Raw genomic sequence first — 23,752 nt, forward strand, 5'->3', positions numbered from 1 at the left:
CACTACATTAGCCTTTTTCCAGTCATCCGGGACTTCCCCCGTTCGCCACGAGTTTTCAAAGATAATGGCCAATGGCTCTGCAATCACAGCCGCCAATTCCTTCAGCACTCTCGGATGCAACTCGTCTGGCCCCATGGACTTGTGCATGTCCAACTTTTCTAAATAGTCCCTAACCACCTCTATCTCCACAGAGGGCTGGCCATCTCTTCCCCATTTTGTGATGCCCAGCGCAGCAGTCTGGGAGCTGACCTTGTTAGTGAAGACAGAGGCAAAAAAAGCATTGAGTACATTAGCTTTTTCCACATCCTCTGTCACTAGGTTGCCTCCCTCATTCAGTAAGGGGCCCACACTTTCCTTGGCTTTCTTCTTGTTGCCAACATACCTGAAGAAACCCTTCTTGTTACTCTTGATATCTCTTGCTAGCTGCAGCTCCAGGTGCGATTTGGCCCTCCTGATATCATTCCTACATGCCCGAGCAATATTTTTATACTCTTCCCTGGTCATATGTCCAACCTTCCACTTCTTGTAAGCTTCTTTTTTATGTTTAAGATCCGCTAGGATTTCACCATTAAGCCAAGCTGGTCGCCTGCCATATTTACTATTCTTTCGACTCATCGGGATGGTTTGTCCCTGTAACCTCAACAGGGATTCCTTGAAATACAGCCAGCTCTCCTGGACTCCTTTCCCCTTCATGTTAGTCCCCCAGGGGATCCTGGCCATCCGTTCCCTGAGGGAGTCGAAGTCTGCTTTCCTGAAGTCCAGGGTCCGTATCCTGCTGCTTACCTTTCTTCCCTGCGTCAGGAACCTGAACTCAACCAACTCATGGTCACTGCCTCCCAGATTCCCATCCACTTTTGCTTCCCCCACTAATTCTACCCGGTTTGTGAGCAGCAGGTCAAGAAAAGCTCCCCCCCTAGTTGGCTCCTCTAGCACTTGCGCCAGGAAATTGTCCCCTACGCTTTCCAAAAACTTCCTGGATTGTCTATGCACTGCTGTATTGCTCTCCCAGCAGATATCAGGAAAATTAAAGTCACCCATGAGAATCAGGGCATGCAATCTAGTAGCTTCCGTGAGCTGCTGGAAGAAAGCCTCATCTACCTCATCCCCCTGGTCCGGTGGTCTATAGCAGACTCCCACCACTACATCACTCTTGTTGCCACACACTTCTAAACTTAATCCAGAGACACTCAGGTTTTTCTACAGTTTCGTACCGGAGCTCTGAGCAGTCATACTGCTCCCTTACATACAGTGCTACTCCCCCACCTTTTCTGCCCTGCCTGTCCTTCCTGAACAGTTTATAACCATCCATGACAGTACTCCAGTCATGTGAGTTATCCCACCAAGTGTGGGCTCTTAGGGTGAGAATCTGCTAATTCATATCCAGTCTATTTCGTAGATTAAGCTTAGTTCGCGTTTTTTATTTGCTAGGTAATCTGCTTTGATCTGTTTGCTATCACTTATAATCACTTAAAATCTATCTTTTGTAGTTAATAAACTTGGTTTTGCTTTATCTAAACCAGTGAGTTGGAGTAAAGTATATGGGAATCATAACTCAGGGGCAAATGCTGTTGCATGTTCCTCTCCACACTGAGGGAGGGGGCGAATTTTATGAGCTTATGCTGTACAATTCCCTGTGCAGCGCAAGACGGTTTAATTTTGTGTTTATACTCCAGAAGGGGTGTGCGCCTGGGAAGCTGGGAGTTGCCTAAGCTGTAGCCTTCCTATGCAGAGGCTGGTCAGAGAGCATGCATATAACTGCAGCTGGGTGTGTCCCGACCTGTATGTATGCTGGTGAAAGTGAAGGCTGGAGGGCTTTGCAGGTGATCATAGCAGTACAATGGGAGAGTGGTTGGTGGGAAAGGGGCCTCAGTGGTACCCCAGTTCCAGGTGGCACCCCAGGGGGAACCTGCCACAGCTTCCCTCAAAAATCTTCATCTTGTTTCTTGTTTCTCATCTGAATTTGTCAAGCATCAACTTCCAACCATCAAACGTCATTATACCTTTTTCTGCTAGATTAAATAGCCTTCTACAATCAGAATTCTCGTCACTGTGTAGACACTTGAAGACTGTTTAACTGAAAATATCAGAGCAGATGTAATGTATGAAAAGTGGGGACTGAATTTTAGTATGTTCTTAGGACTCGTCTCACTTATACCCACTAGTGTAAACTCCGTTGTCATCACTGGGTTGACTCCAGTGTATGAGTAGAGAATCCGGTCCGCTAATTCAAGGCCTGATGTAAAAGTGTCAATCCGGAGTGACTCTATTTTCTCCAGCTGAGTTGCACTGGTGTAAATCAGCTGTCAGTAAAAGGGGAATCAGGTCCTTAGCGTACGACTTTGCATAAATTACATCCTCTTTATAGCTCAACCGCTGCAGCTGGAATGCTAGGCAAAGAGGCAAGCATGCTGAAGACCAGTCGCAATTGGAGCTAAGCATCCCTTCTCTGAGATAAATAGTTTAGAAATTGCTAAGAAAACCCTTCTTTCCTGCAATGCGTTTTACTGTTACAAAACAATCAGAGTCCAAGCTGTAAAATTAGGTCAGTGCACACCTAGCCTATCTTCAGTCTGTACATATTGTAACAACTGAGCACTTTTCAGGGAGAAGTATTCTTATTAGTTAACATCTTGATCTTCAGGACCAATGATTACAATTATGCCTCCTTATTTTGCAGACCTTCAAAGGTAGGGCAAGCCTGTTTTTATAGCAGACCATGGGGTAATACATTTTTTAAGCAAGTTTTGAAGCACTGTCAGGTGTAAACGGCTCTACAGATGAATGACCTCAACGTTGATTTGATTCCATCAGTGCAATCTTGCAAATATAAGCAAAAATGAATCATTGCGCACATCAAAAAAACAGTCAGCACTTTCAGAAACGCAGCAATTAAGTTGCTAAAATCAACACATCGTAAGCTAGATGCTTATTCTCTCAGGAATAAGATCTTATTAGTTTCCTGGCCCAATCTGTACATGCTGGGTCACCCACAGCTCCAACTGACAAGTTGTTCAGCACCTGTGAAAAACATGGCATGTAGCAACATGTTTGTGGGGCTTTATGCAAAAAGGGCATTCGCTGGTGAGAGGTTTTTATTTTTAATAATTTCGAAAATCATGTTTCTCCCTTACTATTTATAAGCCTACAGAAATTTAAAACCAAAATTTGTTTCCCTGAAATTATTTCCTCTATTGCTTGTATCTGCCCTGGTTTGTTATTGTAGGGTCACTCATAACTATTGGGCTCCTACCACGGTTTGAGTTTTAGACTGTATTTCATACGCACTGTGACAGGGCCGGGCCAGATGGCTACAGGAGAGCAATAGAAGGCAGATATATTAGCCCCAGGCTAAGTAGCTCCCTTTTCCCTGGGTAAGGTAACAGGGAAGGTTCCAGAACAATCAGGAACCTTCTGGAGACAATTAAGACAGGCTGATTAGAACACCTGCAGCCAATCAAGAAGCTGCTAGAATCAATTAAGGCAGGCTAATCAGGGCACCTGGGTTTTAAAAAGGAGCTCACTTCAGTTTGTGGTGTGCATGTGAGGAGCTGGGAGCAAGAGGCACTAGGAGCTGAGAGTAAGAACACAGACAGTTGGAGGACTGAGGTGTACAAGCATTATCAGACACCAGGAGGAAGGTCCTCTGGTGAGGATAAAGAAGGTGTTGGGAGGAGGCCATGGGGAAGTACCCCAGGGAATTGTAGCTGTTGCACAGCTGTTCCAGGAGGCACTCGAGACAGCTATATTCCACAGGGCCCTGGGCTGGAACCCGGAGTAGAGGGCGGGCCCAGGTTCCCCCCAAATCCTCCCAACTCCTGGTCAGACACAGGAGGAGTCGACCTGGACTGTGGGCAGAAAAACGGCCAAGCTGAGGGCTGCCGTGAAGCTCCAAGGCGAGCAAAGCCACCAATAAGCGCAAGACCCACCAAGGTAGAGCAGGAACTTTGTCACAGCACAAAACGATACATAGTTTGCCAATAAATATTAAGAAGGTGAAAAGGGGAGATGATCCACATTTTCTGTCTGCTAATTAACCTGGAGCATGTTTTAAATACAGGGGAGTATTATAAGGGTAGGGTAGCCACTTCAGCTAAGAAGAGAGACAATTCAGAGCTAAGGCTCTCACTGCATTCTTCATTCATGCCAGAACAAATACTTAACAGGTACCTTATTTTCAAATCACATAAACGTACTCCTCTTCAAAAACCCCTTGCAAGGCAGGTAACTATTATCCCACTTTTACAGATGAGGAAACTGAGGCATGGAGGTTAAACAATTTAGCCACGGTCTCGGGGCAAATTACTATCAGCCATGGGATTAGAAATTGGTTCTGGCTCCATGCTCAACCCACTCGCCCGTCTGCTCCTATATTAGGATCTAGCGCAGTGGTTTCCAAAGTGGGGCGTTAGTTTGTTTTAATGGGGTCGCCAGGCCCCGCATTAGACTCCCCGCTGCTCTGGGGCTGAAGCCAAAGCCCAAGCAACTTAGCAGGGTCCCTTGTGGCATGGGGCCCCCTGATTCTGGACTTTAGAATCTAGAGTAATACAGGGCACTGGGATCATGTAGTAATTTCTGTTGTGAGAAGTGGGCTGCAGTGCAATGAAGTCTGAGAACCGCTGATCTAGTCCAAAACCCACAGGTATCTCTCCACTGACTTCAGCCAGTGCTGGCTCAGTCCTTCAGTTGCGGCAGTGTTTCCATCTTAACTTCTGTGCCACTGCCCATCAGGATTCCCCTGCAGTAGCCACTCGCACAAAATACAGGAGCAACAGGGCAACGGAAGATTCGGTCTCATGACACGGCAGGGTTAAACTGACGCCTTCCTGCGCAGCATGTGCTCTTCCGCACAGAGCTACCCGAATGCAAACCCTTTAAAAGCACAGCAGCTGATAGCTAGCAACGAGCAACTCCAGCAGAGGGTTTCTCGATCACATCCCAACGCTTACCCGTGCAGTTCGCTTCATCTGACCAGTCTCTGCAGTCGTTATCGCCATCACACATCCAAGAAAGACGAATGCACATCCCCGAGCTGCAGCTGAATTCATCACTTCTACACTGGTGAGCGTCTACAAACAAGGCACCCAAAGTTCAGATGGGGTGACGGGGGGGTGGGGGGGATTGAACATAAGCTGTTGACTTAGAAGAGCTGACATTTCATAACCGGCAGCCTAAGCAGCTCAGAAAATCTGTTCTGGTCTTGAAAGTATTTTTAGTGCATTGTTTCTAGCCCTGAAAGATCAAGAGCTACCACGTCACTCTGATTCCCATCTTCTGTTCTTCCCGTGGATTTAACAGTCTGCTGCTCAGGAACTATTAGCCTTAGCCTTAGAGGTTGACAGCCTCACCCACAACCCATTCAAGACACTGGGAGCTGCAGATGCTCAGCTGCCTTTGAAAATCAGGCCAGAATCTCCTTTGAAATTAGGGATTCTGAGCTCCTGAGGAAGTGCTGCAAAGAACTTGCTAGTGTGTGCCTGCACCACTGCCCCCTGCTGGATGGAGGTGGAGCTGCTCGACACTTTGCCATACACCCTAGACTGCATACAACTAATGGAGACTCCCCTTTCGGTTAGGAGCCTGTGCTGTTAATGCAGGAGGCTGAGTCCTAACCCTGCTATTACTGTGCTCATGATGTGCAGCCATGAACTTGCTAAATGGCCAAGGATTTCTTACCAGTATGAAGCAACTGGGGGAGGGTGAAGGGGAACCTACTGTTGCAGCACTTGAATTTGTAGCTTCAATGGCTTTAGGAAATACCAGACCTTGGAGCTGTCTAGCCTGTCCGGGTGCCTTGAGGCAGCTGTGTTTTTACCCTGCTCCAAGACCAAACATATCAACTCTCAGAAGCTGCATGAGTATAATTTTTAATCCTTGCCAGATTATTTTGTTTTAAGGCAGATGTGCATGGCAGGTGAAGGGAGCTGGGAACATCTGATATCAGCGCCTACCTGCCAGCTCAAGGCGTCATGCCTCGGGTGGGGTGGATATCGGCTGTCATTGCACTTTATTGCTCCTTTGTCCTATGCATCTCATCCCCTCCCCGGACCACATCTGCACTAGCTGCCTGACGGCATCCAGGGAGGGGCTAGCAAGCCCTGGACAGTGCAGCAAGGTGGGTCCCCTTCAGTGATCTCCTGAGAGCCAGAGATGCTGCCTTGCCCTGCCTCCATCCGGGCAGGCTTACCCCCTGCCTGGTGGAGAGAACAGTGATATTCTTCCTAAGGGGGGGAAGGGAAAGGACATCCAACTGAGACAAACAGCTCGCTCCTTATCACGCTTACCGCAGTGGCTTTCATCACTGTTATCTCCACAGTCGTCCTCCAGGTCACATTTATAGGACAGGGGGATGCAGGTCCCCGAGCCCTGGCAGCGGAACTGAGTCTCGCTATCACAGACTGTTGTGGCTAAAACAAGGCGGGGGAGGGAGGGAAAGAAGAAAGAGGTTTCAAGGCCACCAATTAAATAATTCTGCCCCGACCCAAACTCGCATGTTAAAATAAAAGCAAGGGGAATAAAATGGAGGGAAAGAGCTTCCTCGGAGCTATTCTTGCTATGGATTCTGGCTATGTGCTGGATGAACTTCTCCTAGTTCAGGGCAGTAAGGGCTTAATGGTCTGACCTGGAGATGGGACTGAAACCAGTTCCACACTGCAATACCACGCCTGGAGAAAGTGCCCTCCAACCGGAGAGAAGAAAAGATGAGGAATTTGGTTTCACGGCTGGCTTGGCCTGACGTGGGGGACCTTGAGTCTAAGCAGCCATCAGTTAGGAACCTTAGGAGCAATTAAGCCTGGGGAGACGGTTTGGCCTGGACTTTATTGTCTTATTGTTCAGTTGCTTGACGTTCGGACCCAAATCCAGGTCCTAACTTTGAACCTGGCCCTGTTTCTGTAATGGGCTGAGCCACACCTCTATGACTTGGGGACAGTTCGGCCAGATGGCTGTTTCTTCCCTTCATAAGCTCATTGGGCTCTTTGTCTGATTTTCATTCAGAGGATGGCTTTCTCCTTGAATGTATCTGAACTAGCTTCATTAGGATATACCACGCCACAAGGGCTTGTTGGAAGGGTGGAAAGACCATATTCATTATTACTAATCCCATCTCCATCACTGGTGGAAACATTTTGCTCCCCAGGCAGGCTTGATAAATGATTACCGATCAGGACGCATACACAAAGTGACCACAGAAGGACACTTACGGCAATTCTTCTCATCACTCATGTCTCCGCAATCGTTATCGTTGTCACACTGCCAAATGCTGTTGATGCAATTCCCGTTGAAGCATCTATACTGGTTAGGCAGACAGGTGTTATCTAGTGCCCAGCGTGTTTAAAAAAAACAAACAAACAAGCTACAATTAGGCACAGCACCGTTATCTTTGCAAAAAGAAAAGGAGGACTTGTGGCACCTTCGAAACTAACAAATTTATTTGAGCATAAGCTTTCGTGAGCTACAGAGCTGTAGCTCACGAAGGCTTATGCTCAAATAAATTTGTTAGTCTCGAAGGTGCCACAAGTCCTCCTTTTCTTTTTGTGGATATAGACTAACACGGCTGCTACTCAGAAACCTATCTTTGCCAAGTGTTCGTCGCTCTTTCTAAGCTTTACACTGCAGGTCAAAAGGTAAAGTCAAGCTGACCTATCTCCCAACCAAGGAATTTATCATTTTTCAGGATTAAATAGCAGCAGGAGTTAAATAGGGTTTTACCTTCCTTGATGCAGGTGTTGTTCTTCATCACGTATCTATGTGGACAATCACACTTCACTTCCCCTGATGGGAGCACGCTGCTGGAGACTCCCTCAGGACACTTGCAGCTTCTGCTGTTGTTTGATTTGGGCAAACACAACAAACTGCAAGGCTTGGTGATGCAGGCATTCCGCCCTGTTGGGAGGGAACACAGTAATTATCTGGCACTGCAGTACAGGGCAGGCAATCTGACACCACGTCTCTCATCATCCCCTTGATTCAGGCTGCTATGCAGGCTCTCTGGGCACCTGGGTGTCAGCTTCACTTGGTTACGTATTGAGTCTGGCCTTGGGAGATGCCAAGAGCCCTCCACACCAACTGACTTCAATGAGGCTTGAATGCACGCTCAGTGCCCCACTAGATCAGGCCCTTCGATCCTAGTGAGAGGCGGTTTTCTGATTAATAAGTAAACACCAAGCAGATCCCCCGCTGCCTTATATAGTCGTGAAATATGAATAATTGACTGGAGGTTTTTTCCTCGCCTCAAATGAGATGGCGAAGTCAAACCATGCTCTTTGGGACAGAAACCATGTTTTTATTTTGTGTTTGTATAGCGCCTAGCACAACGGGGTCTTTGTCTACGAGGGAGGCTTCTAGCCATGGCTACGATACAAATAAATAATAATTAATAATAAACCAACACTGAGAATGCAGTGCTCTCTCGCTTGAGCTTGGGGAAGATTTAATTTAATTCCCTAGAACACAAGTTTCAACTAGGGCTCGGTACCACCCTCCATTTCTTAAGCGCTTGATGGGAAGAGTCATAGAGCTTAAGACCAGAAGGAACCACCAAATTGTGAAGTCTGATCTCCTGCATATCACAAGCCACCAAAACTACCAACCACAAACACACTAAACTCAACAGCGAAAATGAGACCGAAGGATTACAGCCCACAGGCGTGAAGACTATTATGTGCCACAGGCAGAGAATAGGAGGGACCGAGGTGCACCAATGCCCGAGGACCCTGCAATGGCAGGAAACCGATGGAGATAAACCCAGATGATTCTGGAAAGTGGTCCCTTCTAACCCTACGATTCATGCTGCAGAGGGAAGGCAAAAAAACCCTGCAGAGGGTCCCAAAACTTCTTCCTGTCCTGACAAGTTGTGGCAGCCTGGAAAGGGTCGAGAAGCACCGTCCTGGAGACCCTTCCGAAGGCCACCCCAGGAAGCATTTCTTTCCAAAGGCTCGCTAGTAAACCTCATTCAAGAGTCAGGGAGGAAGCAGGGGTTTCTCATCAGCAGCTTCCATGCTAACAAGAGCATTTCAGAAAACACAGCGACTTAAGGGCCAGTTAATCGGCACTTAACGGCCTCCTGATCAGGCTGAGCACCTGCTGAGGCTTAAACACAACTGAACGGCCTTTTGTTTCAGAAGGATCAGATGAAGTCCACAGCATCTCCTGGAAACGAAGGGGTCAGTGACTTTCTGCTCGGGTGGGCTCATTTTAAGATGGTACTTTAAATTCATTCTAAGCCATCTGGAGGCCTCTCAGTCACAGGCTCTGAACTCTAAATATTCGTGCTACTGTTTCATCTAAAGACAGTTCACTCTCAAAGCCCGTTCAGTCCCTGACCTCTCCGCTTCGAACTGTCAACATGGGCTCCAGCAAGGCCGGTGGTTTTGTAATGAGTGCACATCTGCCCTTTAGCCTGAGACCCAACAAATCCCCTTTCATGTAGGTCACCAAGGAGCTGTCGGATAGTAACAACTGCTACCTAACCAGACCTGCACTGGACTCAAACCAGCAACCTCGAGGTGACAGAGAGATTTTAGGATTTTAAAGCTGAAATGTGATAAAGAGATCACGATGTACATCTATCTTGCTGAAATTTACCGTCAGCAAGCACCATTCACAAAAGATAGACCACGCTTAGTTCTATGGCTGAGAGCTGCAAAGTCACCTAAGGAATTTGGATGTATTTGGACTCAAAAAATTTGAGGAAGGATGATCCAGTGGTTAGGGCACTAGCTTGGACTTTGGAGACCTCGGCACAATTCCCTGCTTTGCCAACCCCCCCTGGGTGATTTCCCTCCCTCTGTGCCTCACTTCTTCATCTGTACAATGGGATAACAGCTCTGCCCTACCTCAGGGTGTTCTGGGGATAAAATACATTAAAGATGGTGAGGCACTCAGATACTATGGTGATGGGGGACCATATAAGCAGTTAAGATAGACAGACTCCCAAACCCCATTCAATGGGAATTAAGCAGCCAAACACCCTAGATGGCTTTTGAAAACCTCTGCGTACAGTCTACTTAGAAAAGGTCTTTACAAACACTCCACATTACCTGTTGTCTTTCCTCTGTAGAAGATTTTCATATCCATGATCCCATTTAATCGACCAACTAAAATCTCCATTCTCGACCCACTGTATTTAGATGCTCTAAAAATACTCAGCTGCGACCAATCATTCCAGTAGATTTCATTCTGAAACACAAGCTTTGTTCCTTAGTCCATGCTTTGGTGGAAACAGGCAAATAACATGACCTCTGCAAACCTATTCTTTTCCAAATTCAGGATTTGAAGGAGGATCTACAGATCAGGAACTCCCAGTTAATCCTGATTTTTCATCCAACTGGCCAGTGCAGAAGACCAATTTCATAAAGTCATTTTCAACTGAAAACCGAGGGTAATATTTTGCATGGCGGCTACCTGTGCCCCCTAAGGTTTCATAGACCGCTAATACTACTTTGCACTTATCTATTGCTCTTCATGTGGCTTCAAAGCACTCGGCAAGGCTGGGTCAGTGTCATTACCCCCATTTTATAGATGGGGAAAGTAGGATTGTATTGTAATGGAGTCATAAAGTGAGTCAACAGCAGGGTCTGGAACAGAACCCAGGCCTTCCGAGTCCCAGTCCCTGCTTGCGCGTGTCTGCTTGCATGGACACAGCAGTACAAACAAGAATTAGTGAAGCACAAACATGAAGCTGGGTTCAGATAAGCAGACAGACATCTCAGAGACGTTAGCCAAAAGTTATCCAGATTACTGCGGCTCTCAAACCTACGAATCTCAGAACAGGATTGTCGGAATGTTTCTTAAGTCCAAAGGAAAGAAGCTAACAAAGGCTTAAAACTGGACCTGTGCAGAACCTGAAACAAAAGCCGTGTGTGTGCGTTACGGTTGCAAACCATTTGGTGAACTGGGTCAGAGTTCATGGTGAGCTTGGGGCCTCCCAACACAGCTCAGTGTCTATCACAGTTTCAGTCCCAAACTGGGCAGTCTGGGCTGAGCCCCTATATCTACTATACTTATCTCCACACACACTGTATAAATACCTTAAATACAGCAATAGCATAAGGATGAGGAAGACTATCCAGTATCACAGATCTCTGCATCCCATTGAAATCAATCCTCTCGATTCTATCCATATAGGCTTCCGTCCAATAGATCCAGTGATCATCCACAGAAATGCCATTTGGCCATCTCACTCCCTCAGAGACAATGCAACTGGCCGACGAACCATCCATATCGCTTCTGTAAATGCCAGGTCTAGAGTCTCCCCAGTCTGTCCAGAACATCAACCTGATTATGTCCATAAACAGAGTTAATTTAAAATAATAATACAAGGCCTCATCTAAACAGGTGTCCACACGAAACAGTGAACTCCACTCTTTAAATCCTATCTCGCAGAAAGAGTATGTCTTTTTAACAGGAACTCAATGGAATTCAATGGAATGCACCTGGCAGGGGGAATATCAAGGCTCCAGGACTGTTTAAATATCACATGAACCACAAGTAAAGAAGTGATTCAGCAAACAGTCAGTTTCGAAAAGGTCAACTTCTCACATACTTCCACTGAAGAGACCAGTATTCTGCCTCCTCTACTGCATAACCATTAGCAGCTTTGCCGGTTCTTACCAAGGCAACGTTATTGTGAGGGAAATGGAAAATTGCTCCCAATCTCAATCGAACCGAAGCCCAGTTACCCAGATCATAATATTTAGGTGAGAAAGAGCCACACAGGGAAACAGCTTTCAAAACAGCACATGGAGGAGCGCACTACGTTGATCTGGTATGAATTTAGTACTGATGAAAAGTGCTGGATTGACTTGGTTGGTTTTAATACAAATTAACACGACTATTCACAGATAGGTCCTACTCACCCTTCTTTAGGCACCAAAGCTAGGGCTCTGGGTCGTTCGAGTACAGAGGAATTCAGAACAGTAAATCGCAAGTCTCCATCTGGGTTGGCAACCTAGCACAAGATGTAGAGGTGGGTGGTTTTTGTTTGCAATATGAAGAGCAATTGCATTGTTTAAAATTAAATGAAATTCTGGAGCATTTAATTACAACCACTTAGCAAATGACAGTTCAACGCATACATACTTGACAAACAGTTATCTTAAGGCAAGTGATAAAAGTTTATGGGCTTCATTTACTTATGTGATTTCCACATTGCTGAACAAATTGCTTACTGCCGTAATGCACTATGTGTAGCTAATTCTATCCTGCCACATGACAGAGAGGAAAATGTTCCATTTAATGCAGTTCAAATAACCTGTTGCAGGTAAATTACCTGACAAATTTATCCCTTATGTTTGCCAGTCGCTCACAACTTGTCCTTAATTTTGATGAGTGTGTTTGTTATTGGGCAGTAGTTGAAGAACAGGTTACGCACACAAATTTGAGTCTATGGGCTCTGCTGGGAACTCTTCATTTGAACCATTTGCAGTCTGTAATTTGTCACCAACCATAAACCACGATATTGTTTCTGCTCACTGACTGGATGAGTAAAATTTTTAACTAGGAGAATGAGGAAGAGTGATGCACAAAATTTGGGGGGTGTAAGAGTGATCCAAGTGATGCACAAAATTTGGGAGGGAGTAAGCTTTTGTGATAACGTTCGTGCATCTTTCACGGTTCACCGCTGTTTTCCTGAAGGAACCAGCAGTTATCCAAATACTGGTGATCAACAACAGAGCAAACTTGCCATGTTTATTTATGAGCGTACTTGTGAATCCCTTTTTGGACTGTTCAGCCTTCCCTGAATGTGTCATATGGATCTGAAAGTGTCAAACTGATTTACAGTGTAAGCCCTCTTCCATCATCATCATAGCAAATCCTAAAGGGATGTAGCCTCCTTGCAGATCGAGCACCAAACAGATTGATCTCTACTTAGGTTCATAAGACAGTATGGCTGGATATTCAGTCTATGTCCCTCACTAGCCATCTTACTGCAGCTTTTGATGCCTATATGATTACCGATGGTGGAGCGTCATTCCTTGGTAAATGCATTTTGTAATTCACTGATCTTCCATTTTAAATACAAAAGGCTGAATTCTACCCTGCCTTATGCATGAGTAGTTGCAATAAGGCCTTGGATGAGAAGGCTGGATGGCCTTACTGTCCCTAATATGTCAGCCAACATTCAGCTGCCCCCCCACAACCATCCTCCAGGAATGGGGACTCAAAGATACACATGGTGCAACGGATTGAAGGCCAGGTAAACACACAGCAATGTGGCTACAGGTACCTGCTATCATGAAGATCGGTTGCAGACATACCTCAATTTTTGGAATACCAGCGTTCACCCAGTAAAGCAACTGACTGAGAGGTTCAAAGGCCAACGCTTCCACTGTTTCTAGGCCAGTGCTAATGATTATCTCCTGTCCAGAGCTGCCATTTAGACAAAGACGCTAAAACAAACAAATAAATAGAAAATTCTAAGTATCAAGGTTAGTGCACTCAGCTGTTCGGGGTGGGGAATTAGCAAAGGAGCCACTAACGAGAAAAACCTACCAGCAGTATTTGCATTGCAAAGCGTATCTATTACAGCTCCCCTGAGATGCATCCATTTCTGGGATGTAGGGAGGCCAGGAGATAAACAGGTGTCCAGCACAAGAGAGGGAATAGGAGACATTTTTGGCTAAAGGGGAAAATACTCCTCTTGTGATATGTGCCACCCTTCATTTCCATTCAGAGCAGAAGATAGACGCTTTGAAAAGTGCTTTGTAATGGTTTTCAAGGTCTCACCCACAAGGACAAGACTAACTCAATTTAATTTCTCCACCTCGGTAGAAGATTCTCTGCTTCAGTAGAAAATTCCCAACCTGGGGTTTAACCAATGAAATCCTCTCATGTGGCTTAAAATAATAATTAACTTTTTCCTCTTATCATTTTCAGTAGCTGCAAAAAGAACAGGAGGACTTGTAGCACCTTAGAGACTAACAAATTTATTAGAGCATAAGTTTTTGTGGGCTACAGCACTGGAGGCATAGAATGGAACATGTAGGAAGAAGGAAGATAGATACATACAAAGAAGGTGGAAGTTGCCATACAAACGGTAAGAGACTAATTATTATAATAATAATCATCTTAATTAATTAGCCTCTTACAGTTTGTATGGCAACTTCCACCTTCTCTGTATGTATATATATACCTTCTTACTGTATGTTCCATTCTATGCATTCGATGAAGTGGGCTGTAGCCCACTAAAGTTTATGCTCAGATAAATTTGTTAGTCTCTAAGGTGCCACAAGTACTCCTTTTCTTTTTGCGGATACAGACTAACACGGCTGCTACTCTGAAATCTGTCTTTAAGTAGCTGCTATCTTACAAATCAGATATACAGGGCCAGATCCTCCGCTGGTATAAATCAATGTAAAGTCATTTACACCAGCTCAGGATCTGGCCCTTAGAACCTAAAGGACATTCATGACCAGACTAGCCCTTCTAAGATGGGTTACATGAGGGTCTCAAAGACAGAAAAACATAGCTCCGTCCTGGCTACGGCTGTGTTTTTCATTAATAATAAGGATGCTTCGCTCTTATACAGGGCTTCTCATCAACAGACCTTAAAGCACTCTACAAGGGAGGTCAGTAGCATTCTCTCCATTTTACAGATTGGCAAATTGAGGCACATGAACGTGAAGCAATTTACCTAAGGTCACCCAGCAGGCTAGTGGCAGGAACAGTACCCTAGTCTCCTGAATCCCAGTCCACTGCTCAATCCACTCGGCTATTATATCACACAAGGTATACGCTCTTCTAGGAAAACATCCCAGAACATTGTGCTAGGCAGGGACTGCCCAGAACCCCGCTCACCTGTATAATGTCAAGCGTCACATCTGCCCAGTACAAACAGTTGTGGTCGTAATCAAAGTCCAGAGCCACTGCCCCTCGCAATCCAGTCAGAGGCAACTCCTCGCTGATTCCAGAAGAGAGATCGTACCGGTGGATGGAGTAGCGCGTGGCATACAGAATAAACTCATTCTCTTCTAGAGGTACAGAGAAATATTTATGTAGAAGCCTTTTCCCACGAGTTCCCTTGGGGATAGGGGAAATAAATGGGGTCTTCTTCATTTCTGACCAAAACCACACAGTTAGGACCTTATCATAAATGAGACTCAGGCCCTTGTTTTTGGAGAGAGAAGATTTTAATTGGTGTATGTCACTAGCCATAGATTTCTGTAGCTCACCCACAAAAGTGAAAGGAAATTATTACCACTATTATTTATTCAGGTTGGTGGAAAAAGAGGCTGAAAATTGCAAAAGTAGGTTCTTTCTTTTATTTATAATGTTAAATTTTGTCAATATTAAAAAAAAAAAAATAACCAGCTCAAAACATTCGCCAAAAAAAAAATTGTCCAAGTGCTTTCTCTGGAGCCTAAATGCATTATGTTTGCGAGCCATAAAAGTGCCTAAGTCGATAGATCCCAATTGGCGTCTTTGGGGTCTAATGTAACATAAATACTTATCATATAAGAAATTGGGGACCATCCGTCTGTTTTGTACAACACCTAGCACACCGGGGTCCTGGCCCAGGACTGGGACTCCTAGGCACGGAAGTCTGTGCCAAAATCCCAAACCAGGTGAGGTTTAGTCCTGTAGAGAACATTTCATGCCTCTCTGATTACCACTCGGCCCTTCCCTAAGACACCAGTCAGGCTAGGGGCTGGACAGAGGGAGGGAAAAGAGTAGGGGATCTTGACTGACACCAAGAGAATAACTTCCATTGATTTTGGCTTGCTTTGGATCATGCTGTACCTTCTCCCTTGCAGATACCTCTCCCCCACTCTCTCTTGCACATTAATCACATTGCGCGTAACGCAAGATTCAATTAAGGCTCTAATGACCGGAATGCTAATTACGTTGGCAGCACATGGGTGAATGAGATCACTGCAGGGCCCTCATGTCTGGAAAGAAGGGGAGGAGGCAATATATTCGTGTGACTTGTCTGGCTCACACCACTGAAGTGCTAAGGCATAAATTTTGCCCCACATGGGCACAGAAAGCCCCAAATGGCCATCAGACTCAGTGGGAGCAGGATGGGGAGCCGTGGCTGTCTGGGGGCTCGGCAGGCTCAGTAAAGGGATGGAGAGGTAGAATTCTTGCTCTATTTGTTCTGTTTTAATCTTATTCTAAACCTACTACAGTATGAGTCAGGAAATCATGGAGGAGTTTGGTTCCCAGTTCTCACCTATTTTCATGTCTTCAGCTCCCCTCAGTGAGCAAAGGGTGTTTAGCACCATGTGGAATTGAGCCCTTACTCTGACACCCAATCAAGTGGAGTTGGGGCATCCAAACTCCATGTCACTTAAAAGTGTAAATTCAAACCTGCTCCCATGTCAGAAACTCTCACTGACTCCAGTGTGAGCAAGGCTAAACCCTCAAAAACTGCGTAAGGGACCCAGAAGGAAGAAAAGACTTTTTACGTGCTCAGATATTTCAGATGCAGTTCCATTACCTTTCTCAGACTTCCGAGAGCCTCACGGGAATCTGTGGATAGTCCCTAAACAGGCAGTGAAAGGAACACAGACTTTGCAAGGAAGCCACCAGGGTGGCAGTGTTCCCACAGAGACTTACCTGCGAGAGGACATGGCACCAGTTCCCCTTCTAGCCGTGATTCAACGTCTCCTCCTACACAGGTGTCCCCAGAGATCTTGCGGTAGCTGGAATATATATATATATACACACACACACATTCATTTCTTAAAGGAAAAAGCTAGCATACTCTCATGTGCAACCAACCGGTTCTTGTCGGATTTAGAATTAAGGGAGTTGATAAATCACATTATATTGTGTACTCCATGGGTGCATTTCCCTTAATCACTTATTTATTTGATCCTTCTTTTAATACCATTCAAATAAATTTCAAAAACTTAGATTGTAAACTCCTCGGGGTAGGAAACCTCTTTTTGTTCTGCGTTTGTACAGCACCTAGCACCATGGGGGTCTGACTTGGGGGTCCAAGGAGCTACAGTAATGCAAATACATAATAATAATTTGAAAAGACAAGTTTCTTGCCCATGTGCAGTACGTACCCTCTAGTCTTTCTATAAGTTGAGCCAACGGGACAAGGCACAGGTGGGGAATATGGTTTCCCAGCAAATTCGGGATCAGGGATGCAAACTTCTAATGATAAGTCATCGCTCAGTTTAAAACCAAAATCACTGCGGGCAAAGGGAGGGGGGGAAAGGAAATGCTATCAAGTTATCTTGCTAATTTCATGTATTCTTTGCAACAGTGCTAGAATCACAATGTGTTGGGAAGACCATTAATGGTAACATTCAAATTAATAACAATGTTTTGACATCAGACAGCAGCTTGTATCGAAAAACCTCAAAACATTTTACAGGCATTAAGTAATTAAACCTCACAATCATCAGAACACATTAGGGCATGGGTGCCAGCACTGGACTGGGACTCCAGATACCCGGGTTCCATGCCCAACTCTGCCACAGGATTACCGGGTGACGTTGGGCAAGTCCCTGTGCCTCAGTTTCCCATCTGTACAATGGGGATGCAGTAGAACGTCAGAGTTATGAACACGAGAGTTAGGAACTGACCAGTCAACCACATACCTAATTTGGAACCGGAAATACGCAATCAGGCAGCAGCAGAGACCCCACCCACCCAAAAAAATTAAACAAGTACAGTACTGTGATAAACATAAACTTCTAAAAACAAAATGGAAAGCAGCATTTTGCTTCTGCATAGTAAAGTTTCAGAGCTGTATTAAGTCAATGTTCAATTTTAAACTTCTGAAAGAACCATAACATTTTGTTCAGAGTTATGAACATTTCAGTTACTAACAACCTCCATTCCCGAGGTGTTCGTAACTCCAAAGTTCTACCGTAATGATGCTTACCTCCTTTGCAATCTATGCAAAAAAGTGCTAGATAAAAGCATTATTGTTACATTATCTTAATTTTACAGATGGGTAAACCGAGACACAAACTAGTCAAGTGACCTGTCCAAGCTTACACAATGAGTTAGTTGCAAAACTGGAAACCAATCCCACAGTCCTTATTCCCCTTCTGACCAGCTCTAACCAAATTCATCATTATTCCTTATTTAGGTGCCTAACAGGGAACAGAACTCTTTATAAAAATCTGGCCCCTGCCCAACAATTCACACATTAACGAATAACCTTTACATGCGATTGTCAAAGCAAAGCTCCTTTATCTTGACAGCTGTTTAGTTTCACTGATATCTAAATTAAAAATAAAATTACATAGCAGTGCCAATCACATCCATCTGGTTAAATGGTCTCTTAGCTTTTCTATAGTAGCTCTCTGTCATTGGAAATCATCCATTTTAAGGGAGAGGTGATGCGGTAATAATACTTTGCTTTTCTATTGCACCTTTCAGAGTCTCTCAAAGTGCTTCAAAGACATGAATGAAACCTCTTACCTCCTATTAATGAAAGAATGTTTTCAGTCTATTTAGCCTGTTCTTTGTTATAAAACCAGGCCATAGATACAAAGAGATAAATAAATTGGATCTGTTTGTTTGCTCACTGTTGTTAGTTACTGATATTTATAACTGAATAACAACCCAGACTAAAGGGAATTAATTGGTACTTACCATTCAAAGTCTTCTCTTGTACATGAGCAGTTGGAGACCATAACTGGTCTATCAAAATCTTCCCCATTGAAGCAAGTCGCATGAGGAGTCCTCCTTTTGAAAACTGTCTTATGCCCCAGTAAGCACTCATTACCTCGCTCATCAGAGGGTGACCACAGTTTGTAATCATTTTCTGTGCAAGGGACGCCTATGATAAATGACATGCTTGGGTTAAATAAAAAAGTCACCATGACCTACATACCCAAGACTTGAGATTTAAAGAGGGGGCCTGATTTTCTTCTGTCCCTGTATCGGGAGTTGTCTTTTACCCCTGTGCAGAATGGATGCAAGATGCTGGGGGGCTGAAGATACTAACCACTGCTGGAAGCCAGTTGATCTGCTAGCATTTTAATCTTTGCACAACTGCCAATAACCACACAAGGCGCAAAGCTGTGGAGAATCAGGCCTAGTATTTTGTCTTTTCAGGAGCCTGAGTTACATCGTATGAACATTCACATTCCCTGCCGCTTTTATACCAAGAACAGCACCTCAGGCTAACGTCACTGATTCCCACATACTCCGCCCCTCTCTCTAGGGTGCTGGGGTTTCACAATATAAAGGGCTCCCAGAAGCCCATACAGGGGATATGAGCACAATTTGTGTGCTGCAGAGCAGGCTCTTAGCATGGATTTATGGACTAGAAGATCTATTGCTACATGGATTTTCTGAGGCTTCGCCCTACAGAGCAGGCGAGCAGGGGGAAGGAGGTGATTCCAGGTCTCAGTGCTCCGGTGGCAGTTTGCAGTGGGATTCCTCTCCACCATGCCCTGCCGAGTTCCGCAGATTCCAAGCCCAGTTTACAGGCCCGGTGCTGCGGAGAAAGAGTTGCATTTAATATCTTTGATGCCTTGGGTTTAAAAGAGGGAACTGGCTACCTCAAAGGCTTGCCAAGGCAGCCTTTTCACTTCCTCCAGGTTAACTGCTCAGTTCCGGACAAAGTTGGAAGTCGCTGAAATCCTCTTATGGAGCCAGTTTTCCCTCTCTTTCACATCAGGGGGAATCAGGGGTCTCTCCATAGGAATCAGTGGAGTAGGACCCACTTGCCCAAAACAAATAGAAAAAGAGGCACTATTCCGATTCAAGATGCACAGCGTAGGGAAGAGGAGAGATGTTCGGTGACAGAAGGCAATAAATGACTCCAAAGCTATGACAGTGCATTTGCGACGACTTACTTAAATGAAGTCAATCTGATCCCCAAACAGATCCACTTATAACAAAACGTCAAGGGAATCGGTTATAAATTTTAGTCAGGCAAATTCCTCTGCCAAGCATAACTGTCCTTTGATTAAAATGCTGCTGCACAATCAAAGCTGAAATTGGATATAAATCATTCATTGGCCTGGCTTTCAGAAGTGGGTTGTTGGGGTGTTTTGTTGTTGTTTTCCCTTTTTAAAATCCTTCAATTCCCTGAGAGGAGATTTTAGCTACAGAGGAAAAATGCAAACGTCCTTGGCGAGCATTTCAATCTAAAAGTTCCGTCAATGGGCATGAAGGGGCACCAGAACCTGAGGAAGAGGAACAGTATCACTGAAGTTCCTGGCTTCTGAAGGTGAGCCTCTCTTAGGGTACGTCTACACTGCAATGAAAGTCTTCTGGCACAGGCTGCTGCTGGCCTGGCTCAGCTGACTCAGGCTCACAGGACTATAAAACTTCAGTGTGGACTTTCAGGCTTGAGCTGGAGCCTGAGATTTGAGACCCTGCAAAGGGGGGTGGGTCTCAGCCCAAGCCCAAATGTCTACACTGCTGTTTTTAGCTGTACAGCCCAAGCCCTGTGGAGCCCGAGTCAACTGACCTGGGCTCTGCCATTAGGTGGCAAGGGTTGTTATTGCAGTATAGACATACCCTTAGGCTCTGAGCCTGCAAAAAGGACCACGTGGGTGGCGCCCTCAAGCCTTGCAGAGCCCTGCTGAAGAGCTGACTTGACTTTCAATGAGACTTGGGCTCCTAAGTTACTTTTGAAAACAGGACTAATGCCCGTAAGTGAGTTAGGTGCTTTTGAAAATGTTATCGTTGCGCTCAGATGACTAGGTTGTACTTCCTCTTTCTCCCTCTCAGCAGATAAGCGATGAGAGCCCATGAGTACATGAACTTTTAAAGGCCCTACTTGTCCCCACATTAATAGTCAATGGGGGAAGTTGCAGGGATCTGCTGCTTTTCAATGAATGGACGGACACCCATGTGTTTGAAAAGCAAAGCGTTGGGATAAACAGACGCCGTACATGCAAACCTCAATGCCACACTAGTACACCAGGTCCCTTACCAAGCACATCAGTGGTGTTGATCTGCAGTATCAGCCAGCTGTGGCCGTTCTCTTTATAGGAGCCGAAGATGGTGAACACAGTGCTCTTCTCCCCCGGCTCGGTGAGAAGCCCATACACAAATACCGGTTTCTCCGAGAAAGTGAATGTTTTCCAGGTCTCCCCTTCATTTGTGCTGTACCTAGAGGGGGAGAGACAAGGACGGTGGGACTGCTGCAAATAAACTCCTGGTGGCCTCCTGGTTGGGATTTATTTGCTCATTTCTAAATTTACACAAAACCAGGTTCTTTCAAAACCTTACTAAGGTCATGGTCATGACTAGTAACACTTGGCTTTTCCATCCATAGATCTCAAAGTGCTTTACTAAGAAAGATCAGTGTCATTAGCCCCCTTCTGCAGGTAGGGAAACTGAGACACAAAGAGATGTGACTTGCTCAAGGTCAGTGATAGAGCCAGGATTAGAAGCCAGGTTTCTCAATTCCAAGTCTACCGGACCACACTCATCACGAAACAGAAACAAGCAGCTGCATAATTTATCTGGACGATATCTTTTTTCATAGATACACCTGCACACGTATGTAACAGGACAGTGACAGCTGCTTGCAACTATGTGGCTTAAAATTCTGTCAGTGAGAAAAGCCAAAGCTTGTGAGAGTCTGTGCACAAAAGGAAGAACGTGGCAGAAGCTGCTCTGTAGACGGTAGTTGGTTTCCCAACACCACAGATGTGAACCAGATGCAAATTCCCTACAGGGCTCTCTGACCTTTTTAAGAGAGACTGACCCCGAAGCAGCCAAGGGACATTGGTATGAGGCAACACATGTGCTTCCTTGACACAACAGTGATGCTCATATCATAGACTAAGTTTTAGGCCTAAGTTTTTGGACACCAAAGCTATGTCAGAGGGGATGCTCCCTTTCAATGTACATCTCTGTAGCATATTTAACTTCTGTAGGAATCCATGCTCTTTGTCATGTTGAAACCTTTCCTGTATAATATTTAAATTAAGCTCTTAAGTTAGTTCACTGTCAGAACAGCTGAGAAAAGCAGCCCTTCCAGTGCAAAAAGAAAAACAAGGGAAATTAAGCCAAAGCATTTAATGGCATTCGGGAGAAAATAGGCTAGATTTCTCCCACATCTCTTTGCAGTTATCTAAAACAGTGGGCTGTAAACTGATCCTGCAAACTGTTACGCATGCAAGTAACCCTTGCTCATGCTAGCTGCCCCTAAGGCTTCTGAGGGACCACCCACACATGAGCAAATGCTTGCAGGATCAGTCCCTATGCCGGTAGAGCAAGCATAGTAATTACATGCTCAATGACCCACTGTCAACGGCGGGTGTTAAATATTTGGGGTCTCAGGCATGCATGTAAAGGCCAGGGGAGACTGGGATTGTACAGGGGAGAAAATGGGGAATGTGTAAAATCAAAACAATAATTTAAAAAACGCTCTCCTCGGTTCTATCGTAATATATAGCTCTGTCCCTGACAAGTTGGGGATGTGTGTTTAAAAAAAAAAAAAAAATCCTAAAAAATATATATATCCTAGTCCAAAGTGTGGCAATGCTACAAACCCTCATACGCAGTCCAGTTCTATTGGACGGGGGCTGGCCGCCACTGCGTTGCAACAGCATACCTCCACCGAAGTCAATGGAATTGCCCTATTGCAAAATGGAAGGATGTACTTGGGGTTAAAGCACTGGGTTAGAGTTCAAGTGATCTTGGTTCAATTTCTAGCTCTGCCAGGGATCTCCTGTTGGACACTTAATGGCCCAGTGCCTCAGTTTCCCATCTGTAAAACAGGGATAATGCCATTTCACCTCATAGAGGCTGTGAGGATAAAGCCTGTAGTGTTGGTCACGCACTCAGACACTTTGACTATAGGGGCCATATAAGCAGCAAGGCAAAGAGAGAACAGTGAAGAATAAGGCACAGAGCCATGGAAATACAGCACTGTACCACAAACACATATCCTGTATACCTCAGCCTATTCCTGTTCCACTAGTGAGAAGTTTCTTTAAAATTTTTAGAACGGGGCAGGGGAGAGGGTGATGGATTAGCATATCAAGGATATGTTAAGGGCAAAATCAAGGGGTCACTTGCTAGTCTATTGTTTTTGTTGGCTCACATCTCTTGGGAAGTCATCTGCTTCTGTCAGGCAGTTTGAAAGAAAACCCATCCACCCCAGTGACTTACTTGAGTTGGTCTGTCTCTGTGCCCTGCGTTATTGCTAAGAGAATGCCACCATGGTCACCCCAAGTGTAGTAATGGGGTCCGGACAGTGCCTGAGAAAAGAAACACCGACACAGGGAGCTTAATGAGAGAATGTTGAGGTGGCTTTGATATGAGGTTATAAAGCATCATATGAACCATAAAATATAACCACAAAGGCTCTTGTTCATCTGAGTCCTTAAGTATATTCATTGTGTATTGAAGTCCCATTGAAGCTTTGCTGAATCAGGACTGAAATCCTTGGTATAAAACACGCTCTATATGAACTGGGTATTTGAACTGGTGCTGATTTTCAGGTCTCCTGGGCTCCGGCAATAGAGACTCAAGTGTTTACAGGCTGTGGTCTAGGGTCAACTGGAATCATCGGACTGGAAGGGACCTCGACAGATCATCTTGTCCAGTGGTTCTCAACCAGGGGTCCGCGGCCCACTGAGGGGCCGCGAGCAGGTTTCAGGGGGGCCATCAAAATAGACCAGAAAGCAGGGCCAGCGTTAGACGCATTGGAGCCTGGGGCTCAAGCCAAAGCCCAAGCCCCACTACCCTAGGCTCAAGCTGAAGCCTGAGCAACTTAGCTTTGCGGGGGCCCCCAGACAATTTCCCTGCTTGCTACCCCCTAATGTCCGCCACGGCTTTTAAAAATCCGCTGGATATGCAGAAAAAGAGC

General features: G+C 45.2%; 2 protein-coding genes across 8 annotated transcripts in view; one reads left to right on the top strand and one right to left on the bottom strand.

Annotated features, from left to right (window-relative positions):
- Positions 1-23,752, top strand: part of LOC140901775 (uncharacterized) — a 296,321-nt gene that overhangs the window by 267,265 nt on the left and 5,304 nt on the right. The window lies entirely within an intron of this gene.
- Positions 1-23,752, bottom strand: part of SORL1 (sortilin related receptor 1) — a 105,885-nt gene that overhangs the window by 39,086 nt on the left and 43,047 nt on the right. For all 3 annotated transcript variants that reach the window (XM_073321246.1, XM_073321245.1, XM_073321244.1), the window contains exons 12-25: positions 23,053-23,141; positions 20,861-21,039; positions 18,562-18,748; positions 17,016-17,144; positions 16,558-16,643; positions 14,797-14,969; positions 13,257-13,388; positions 11,856-11,947; positions 11,028-11,274; positions 10,038-10,176; positions 7,708-7,881; positions 7,200-7,313; positions 6,282-6,404; positions 4,947-5,066 (exon numbers count right to left, since the gene is read on the bottom strand). In XM_073321246.1, the coding sequence (XP_073177347.1) occupies positions 4,947-5,066; positions 6,282-6,404; positions 7,200-7,313; positions 7,708-7,881; positions 10,038-10,176; positions 11,028-11,274; positions 11,856-11,947; positions 13,257-13,388; positions 14,797-14,969; positions 16,558-16,643; positions 17,016-17,144; positions 18,562-18,748; positions 20,861-21,039; positions 23,053-23,141 (1,984 nt within the window). The remainder of the gene's footprint in view (positions 1-4,946; positions 5,067-6,281; positions 6,405-7,199; positions 7,314-7,707; positions 7,882-10,037; positions 10,177-11,027; positions 11,275-11,855; positions 11,948-13,256; positions 13,389-14,796; positions 14,970-16,557; positions 16,644-17,015; positions 17,145-18,561; positions 18,749-20,860; positions 21,040-23,052; positions 23,142-23,752) is intronic.

This window comes from Lepidochelys kempii, chromosome 22 (assembly GCF_965140265.1).
Source record: "Lepidochelys kempii isolate rLepKem1 chromosome 22, rLepKem1.hap2, whole genome shotgun sequence".
Taxonomy (NCBI): Eukaryota; Metazoa; Chordata; order Testudines; family Cheloniidae; genus Lepidochelys; species Lepidochelys kempii.